The following is an 8,763-nucleotide window of genomic DNA, read 5'->3' as shown; positions in this document are numbered from 1 at the left end:
AAAATAAGTTTAGAAAACAAAAGAAAGCGGTCCTAAATCAAGGACAAGTTAACTTAATCCTTTTGCTTTTAGGATGCTTCTATTTGCGTCCTTTAATTTGATTGAGTCACCAACAATAAGTACATTTTTTGAAGCGTTAGTGGTATATTTAGAATCACATATTAGTGTCTTTAACTGCATTGGAAAAGATTTCAATAGGTTTTTTTTTATTGTAATGTATCATCAATGTATGAATACAAAAATAGATTTTAGAAATACATAATGAATGACCATTGTGTAGCCATGCCACACTCCTCATCTTTCATCGTCATTATGGAGTATAATTCGTAAAAATTACGCACCTAAACTGATAATTATTTAATAGTAGTACTGTAGTATTCCTTTCGTCCTAGATAATTCGATCCAGTATTCCGTTTCGGGCCGTCCCATATAATTTGTCCCATTTCATTTTTACCATTTTTGGAAGTGGACCACATATTCCACTAACTCATTCCTACTCACATTTTATTATAAAACTAATATTTTAAAAGTAGGACTACATTCCACTAACTTTTTCAACTCACTTTCCATTAAATTTCTTAAAACCCGTGCCGGGTCAAAATGTCCCAAATTTTCTGGGACGGAATGAGTATTGATTTGGGAATTGCCTCCACATTGAAACTTCTTACATTATTCAAGTATATTTTCATATAGCGCAAGGTTATCGTTATGATAATTGACTGTATTAAAGATGCAATAAATTTATTCTTCCAGTTAGATATTGTCAACAACCTTATTAAAGCCAATTACATCGCGACGGTTGTGCTGATAAATTACACACACCATAAATGAATTGACAGGGAAAGAGAAAAGGATGGCTAAGAGTGTCTACAATAGGCGGAACAACCACGCCATAGAATAAAAAATACTTGTCCGTCTAGTCATCACAGCCACAAAATAAAATCATACTATTATTTATCACATTATTAATTAATAAAATTTTAAAAAAGAATAAAAAAATGGGAATAGCGGCCGCAGCGCCGCCCCATCAACCGCCGCCCCCGCGCATATGTGGTTGTTCCTCCCTCGCCGCGGCTCCCTCCCGCCTTGCAATAGACTGCCGTGGTGGCCTATTGTGGACACTCTAAGGCCCTTCTTGGTATGGTGGAATGAAATGGGAGATTGGAATCACGTTCCTACCTCCATTCCATTCATTTGTTTGGTAAATTTTTTCTTAGGAACCACCATTCCATTCATTTAGCAAGGAACGACCATTCCTTTCCATTTCATATTCCTTCCTTCTTATTTAAAATTTTAACAATATTATATAAATATTATTTTATACTATTATATTTAAATTTAATATCATCACAATTTTATAAGTAATAAAATTATAATTTTAAAATTTTTAATAATTGAAAAATCCACACACAAACACACTTCACACAAAAACACATTTCACATATTTCACACACTACACACACTTCACACACTACACACATTTCATACACTACACACATTTCACACATTACACACACTTCACATATTTCATACACTACACACATTTCACACACTTCACACACAAACACATTTCACATATTTCACACACTACACACACTTCACACACTACACACATTTCATACACTACACACACTACACACATTTCACACACTACACACGTTTCACACACTACACACATTTCACACAATTCACACACTACACGCACTTCACACACTACACACAATTCACACACTTCACACACTATACACACAAAATACATACATTGCATACAAAATAAACACACTACATACACTATACACAAAATATACAAATTGTACACACACACATTACACACACTTACAAATTTTACACGAAATACACACACACTTCACACAAACTAAAATTTCAAATTTAGTTCAATTTTTTTGGTTTTATTTTGCTTAAACTTTTGAAAAATTTCAGTTTTTCGATTCGGTTCGGTTTGGATCGAGAAAAAAAAATCTAAAAGCTAAAAAAAAAATTTAAAAATAGGATGCTTAAAATGTGTGAAATGTGAGTAGTGTTTGTAGTATGTGAATTGTGTGAAGTGTGTAGTGTGTGAAATGTGTAGTGTGTAAAATGTGTAGTGTGTGTAGTGTGTTAAATGTGTGGTGTCAGAAATGTGTGTAGTGTGTGAAGTGTGTGTAGTATGTGAAATGTGTGTAGTGTGTAAAGTGTGTGAACTGTGTGTAGTGTTCGTAATGTGTTTAGTCTGTGAAGTGTGTGTAGTGTGTGAAGTGTGTAAAGTGTGTGTTGTGGATATAATTATTCATATTCCAATTCCAAGCCCTCAATTCCATGGTACCGAACGCAACCTTTTTTTTTTGGTATGATCAACATATTATTAATTATTCATATTTCGTTCCATTTCATTTCTATATTAATTTGTAGTTATCAAACATAGGAACAAAATCAATCAAGGGATAACAATTTCATTCACTTTGTATTCCTTGTGCTTCCAAGCACAAGAATGGAATGAACGGTCATTCCATTCCTACCTTCATTCTATTCTTATCTTCATTCCATTCCCTCATACTAAGAAGCCCCTAAGGAGCCAAATATTTGGTTTGTTATACACTTTCTACGTCTCATAAAGATAAACTATTTGTGGATGATGAGATTTTATTCGTACTCCATGATATGTAAATGAAAAAAGAGAAAAAAATTTACTATGGGCTATTTTTATGGAGTGGATGCCAATGAAAATTGAGTTTATTTACGTAGGAAGGAGGGAGTAGTATAATTAAAAATACAATAATTTTCGTCTTAATGCAAATGGTAATAGGCATATTCTATTTCTGCTATTTCTGTCATACCTCTCCCATATTCTGTTCATTTACATGTTCAAATTACAGTCTAGTTTGTAAATTGGATGTCTATGACATTGATTCTACTTAATGCAGACCTCAGAGTAAGTTGCAAGTTGCAAATTGCAAATTTAAGATGCTGTACAAGATAAGATTTTTTGTTTTTTTATAAACTTTTTACATAGGTTGAAATTAGTAAATATGTGGATCTGAATTCACATAGTAAAACCACTGATGGTGTCTTTATAGTTTATTACTATAGAGAAATATTTTATCAAGATCTAAATCCAAATGCAATCAAATAATTACTTATTAAATTTATTCCATCTAAAACGAAATTTAATTTGAATCCTAACTTGTGAAATGGTCTCACATATATATAATTAAATTACATTAATTTGCATAGATATAAATCAAAATCAAGTGCAGCAATTGGTAGATCTTGATAACGAAACTGTCCATGATTCCACACAAACAACTCAATTTAATCACATCTAGTTCTATACCTAAAAACACATGTAGTATATATATATAAATTCCCAACATTTTACAAATAGCTAGAATAAGAGATGGATATATAATAGTAGAACAAATGAACTTGTCTATTACAGAGACATAGTTAAATCATAGTAATATTACAGAAACATGAGAATAATGAAGTAGTACATTTGATGAAGAAAGTAAACCTTAATTTGCTGCAATAAATTCAATCAGCCTTAGTTTCGTTGGGTTCAACTTGTACCACCTTAGGTGGTTTGTCTTCCTTGGCTTGTTTAGGCTTTGGGTTTCCTTTTTTGGGCTTGACGAAGCAGAAACATGAGCAGCAAGGACACTGGAACAAGAACTTCATCTTTCTCTTTTAACAATCTGCTTTCATCCCTACACCCAACTAAATATGCCAATTGTCCTTTTTATATTCTTTTTCCTTTTTCCTTTTTCCTATTCTTATTTTTATAAATATTAATTCACTTTTGATTACTATGATGCCATTTCAGTCATTTTCAGTGTTGAAAACTTTTTATAATAGACAGCTCGTAGTGCTTCTCCGTCTGCTTTATTACACAGTAATTTAGGCTAAATTTTCATGTGCCTACCTACAACTATAAGCTTTCTATAATAATCTAGTTAGCTTTCATGTTGAAAATTTTCCTTGACAAAAAAATTCCTAATTTTTTTAGCTTGCATTATTAATTGTCAAAACCAATTGTTTATAAAATCTTCGAAAAAATTACTTCATTCATCTTATTAGAAGCAAGCGATACATTCCTTTTTTTTTATATGTAATTTTATGTTGTGTAATTTGAGAGTGGGAATAAAGTAAGAAGTAGAAATAAAGAGAAAAGAGTAGTATTTTTTTCAAAAGTGAATGTCATATAAAATGAAAATATGCATTACATATATGATATATGCATCTGCAATTGTACTTCAAAATCAAAATAGAGTAAGAAAATATACTCCTTCCGTCTCATCAAAATATGTGCTTTTTCCATTTACGGTCATCCCATAAAAATATGAGCATTCCATTTATGGAAAGTTATCCCAATATATTACCTCTATATATCAAGTTATTTACAACTTATATCACCATCAAAACACTAATAATAACACAGGTTTCACTATCCACTAACATTACTTTAACTACCTTCACCTCATCTCTCTTACTTTACTAATTTTATCTTAATTCTCGTATCATATCATCTGCCCATATTTTTATAGTACGGAGGGAGTATCTCTAATCATGATATCTTAAAAACCCTTCACAAATAAATACACATTTTTAGATCTACACTATAATTAATATATCCAAATAATTTCTTATGATTTTGTGAGTATAAAAAATAAGTGGATAAAGAATTTTTATTTTAAGTTTAAGTTTGATGTAAAGATCACGTAAAATTATTATTTTATGTGATATTTATACACTAAATTAGATTTGGTATAAAATACTTGCTACTCCATCCATCTTACGTTATCTGAAACATTTCTTTTGACATGAGATTTAAAATAGAATTATGTTTAGTAAGTTAAACAGAAGTCAAATAAGTGAGAGATAACTTATTTTTAATCATAAAAGTAAATAATGAAATAATTTAAGACAAACTTTTATTGAATATGAATGGAGTGATTATTGATTACTATTGTAAAACTTGTGGGGCATGGAAAATGGGAGTAAGGTGGAATTTAGATAGAATTATTTGTCTTGACTATTGAGCTAAAACTAAAAGATATATGTACAGGCTGGTAGGCATCGAGTATAGTAATGAGGTTGAAATTTCATGGGCAATGCCAGAATGGATTTACATTTCTGCCCATGGATTTGATTGGTGGGCCAAAAAAGGGGGGCAAAACCATGTGATATTGATTAATTGAATCACAGCTGACAACTATACATCAATCGGATACGCACATTTAGTTAAGTAGTGCTAAATAAAGTTAATATGCCATGATTTTCCGCATTTATCATTCCATCAGCTATTGAAAAGAGTAGTGATAAACAACCAAATTTTGTACAACCAAAAAAGTTTATACTACTAGTAATTTGATGTATTTATTATGTATTAAAATAATAATTATAGTTAGTGAACATGTTAAAAAGACTTATTAATTTTTAGCCTCATTTTCAATTTTTTTTTTATATTTGAATTGTCTCTATATTATTTTTTAAATTTAACTTAAAATATGCATTAATTATATTTATGGTTCTAAAAAGGTAAAAAATTTATACACAAATCAGAAATATATGTTCATAATATTATGCATGTTCAATATACACCAATATATTTTAATTAAATGCATAAATAAACTCATTTTTTCTCAAACAAAATAGTTTTTGGTTGTATAAAATTTAGTCACATAGACTTATTGATTAAAAAAGTGTGTAATTATAATCTATTATTCTCGGTCCCAAATTTAGTTAAGTAGTGCTAAATAAAGTTAATATGCCATAATTTTCCGTATTTATCATTCCATCAGCTATTAAAAAAGTGTGTGACTATAATATACTCCCTCCGTCTCGCTTAAGATGACGCATTTTCCTTTTTAGTTTGTCCCAACTAAGATGATACATTTCCTTTTTTGAAAACTTTCTCTCTTCAATTAATACACTCAACCACTTTTTCTCACTCCTATTAAAATATCATCTTTTTTTTTCTCTCTTTCTCTCACTATTTTAATGCTTATACCCACCTTTTCTCTCTCCAATTAAACACTTTAACCAATAACTCCTAAAATCCCGTGCCGGCTAAGGAATGTGTCATCGTAGCCGGGACGGAGGGAGTAATACTCCTCATTACAAGCTACCTGACACACTTCTTGTTCCTAGTTATTTAAAAAAATATATATTCCCTTTATCCCGCAAGAATATACATTTTTTTCCTTTTAGTTCGCCCACAAAAGTACACATTTTTAAATTTTTGAAACTTTTTTTCTCTCTAAAAGGTGAGTCTCATTCTGCACTAATAATATTTTAACTACTTTTTCATTTAACTCTTTCTTATTTTATCAATAGTGCATTAAAATTCGTGCATAGTCAAAAGTGCATATACTTGAGGGACAGATAGAGTAATAAATAGTTAAAGTTGAGAGAGAGCAAAATAAAATGTATTAATAATATAGATCATACTATTCTCTACATAATTCTTTCTTACTTTACTTTTTCGTCAACAATATTATCCCAATTACTTTTCTTTTTCTCAAGTTTAATTTTATTAAGTATCATTTTTTTCAATTGGATATTGGCCCCTAATATCATGGAACTTTCAAAAAGTTGAGTTTTTTCCACGTACTTTAAAATTGACAAATAATATCACGAACTTTACCCGAGTTTGTTATTTTCCACCAACGAAAAAATTGTGGCTATATTAATGGATTGAAGAACAATGGTGGAGGGTGTACTTCAAGAAAAACTATCATCAAATATTAAAGAACTTGAAGCTCTCAAAATTAGGGGAAGAAATCTGTATCGTGATATTATTTGCCATAACTTTTCCGCTGATGGGAAATAACAAACTCGCGTAAAGTTCGTGATATTTATTTACAAATTTTAAAGTTCGTGGGAAAGACCCAACTTTTTGAAAATTTCATGATATTATATAAATATGAAATAATAATCATAATAATATCATGATTGCGCAAAAATAACTGCGCAAAAAATTGTATCAAGTTGCATAAAACAGAGGGAGTATTATTATAATATTATATAAATATGAAATAATAGTCATAATATCATGAACTTGGTTCATCTACTATTCATCCTGTAAATCCATTCCTCGACTATTCCCGCCGCCCTCATCAGGGTACTCTTTTTCTCATTGGGGAGTTTTATCCTATGGGGTCTTTTAACAAGGCCCTCTCATCCTGTAATATCAAGGGGTTTTAACAAGGCCTGCCCACTCTGGGTTAGAAGGGTGATTTGATCTGTATTCGTCCTTGTTTGGGTTTTGACCCGTGATATTTGTTCTTGGTCTTTACCATGTTGCTTTGTGTTTCTCTAGCCGCATTGTGGCTTCTCTCTTGTATGCCCACGGGTATGCCCGAGTGTAGTGTATGATGTAAACGTTGGTTTGGTTCTATTTGATTTATTTACTCATCAAAAAAAAAAAAAAAAAAGAAAGACATTTTTTCCTACTTTATTCCCTCTCTCTTACTTTATCCTCTTCCTTAACATACAAAACAAAATTGCATAAAATCTCGTGTCGCCCAATGAGAGGATCCTCTTCTTTAAAATGGTTGGAGTATTATTAATATGCTTCATACCGTTTTTACCAATATTCCTTACTTTAGAAATACCACTCATAGTCTATATTCATTCCTTTAACTATTTACATAATCCACTTATTTTATCTTTTCTATCTGTTATTTCATAATTTATTCATTCCAATTTAATTAAAAAACAAAATTCATTAAAATCATAAAATATATTTCTTAGAAATCGAAAATTACATAATTGACATCCAAAATATACATTTTATTGGAAGTGGTAAAATATATAATCAAAATTAAATTAATCACTAATATTTGTGGCCAAATTTTGTCCAAATATGTTCAATTATATCATGTTGGAGTTGGTCGTGGGTGATGGAATCGCAAGTCCGCTGTCGACGACGTAGGTTTTCGGGGAAAGGTGGCGGCGCAGCTTGGTGTATGGGGTGTGTTGCATCAGAGGAGCTTGATGTCCTCATGGTTTTCTTCGTCGAACTAATTTTTCGCGCTTGGTCCTTCGTCTTCAATGATCGTGTTGTGCATGTTAATACATGCAAACATGATGTTAGCGAGCCCCCCCCCCCCCCCAAACCAAGCGCGACCCAAGGCTTTGACGACAACGAAACGTGCTTGTAGAACCCTAAATGATCTTTAGACATCTTTTTGAGCAAACTTTTGCTTATGCGCAAAAAAGCACGCTTGGGATCTTGTGGGAAACTGAGCAGCTTCACGAAGGTTAGCCACCTTAGATAGATAGCAATGGCGATATAGTAACACATGCCGTAGCATTGATTGTTAGCCTCGAATGTTATTGTTAGTGTTCTACCATTTATAATGTCATTGAAGACGCTAGAGTGGTTGAGCAAGTTGATCCGAGACATCGAAAAATGCATGTCAAATCCATTGGCGACAGTCGGCGACCACCTCTAACACTATCGTCGGGTGAGAGCCTCTGTGGCTGCTCGTGTACGGCCTCTCTATGCTGCAAGATGCAGTGTATGCAGTCAATGCTTCCCAACATCCTAGGGAAGTGGTGGCGTGCGTTGTGAAGACGAAGCAATTGTCCGCAGTCGTTGGTTGTAGGTCCCCTCATATATCTTGCACTGATGATGTCGCGAATTCTCTTGTAGAAATTCCCCAAGCAATGGTGTGGAGTGGACTCAGCCATGTGCAAGTACTGGTTGAAGATATCTGAAGTTAGTTCAGCTAGCCAGTGGCTAGCTGTCATAGTGTAGAC

General features: G+C 32.1%; 1 protein-coding gene across 1 annotated transcript; it reads right to left on the bottom strand.

Annotated features, from left to right (window-relative positions):
* Window positions 1–3,379: 3,379 nt before the first annotated feature.
* Window positions 3,380–3,725, bottom strand: LOC148928490 (uncharacterized). Its single transcript, XM_089056238.1, has one exon. The coding sequence runs from the start codon at window positions 3,673–3,675 to the stop codon at window positions 3,532–3,534; it is 144 nt and encodes a 47-aa protein (XP_088912364.1). The 5' UTR covers window positions 3,676–3,725; the 3' UTR covers window positions 3,380–3,531.
* Window positions 3,726–8,763: the final 5,038 nt, after the last annotated feature.

The sequence above is a fragment of the Salvia hispanica genome, chromosome 4 (assembly GCF_029641045.1).
Source record: "Salvia hispanica isolate PSC_SH4W2 chromosome 4, Shi_PSC_v1, whole genome shotgun sequence".
In the NCBI taxonomy this organism is placed as follows: domain Eukaryota; kingdom Viridiplantae; phylum Streptophyta; class Magnoliopsida; order Lamiales; family Lamiaceae; genus Salvia; species Salvia hispanica.
Note: the sequence above shows the minus strand (reverse complement) of the source record. Positions and strands in the feature narration are given on the sequence as shown.

What these genes read in the sequence shown, in the direction of transcription:
- LOC148928490 (XM_089056238.1), bottom strand. Translation starts at nt 3,675, where the DNA reads ATGAAGTTCTTGTTCCAGTGTCCTTGCTGCTCATGTTTCTGCTTCGTC.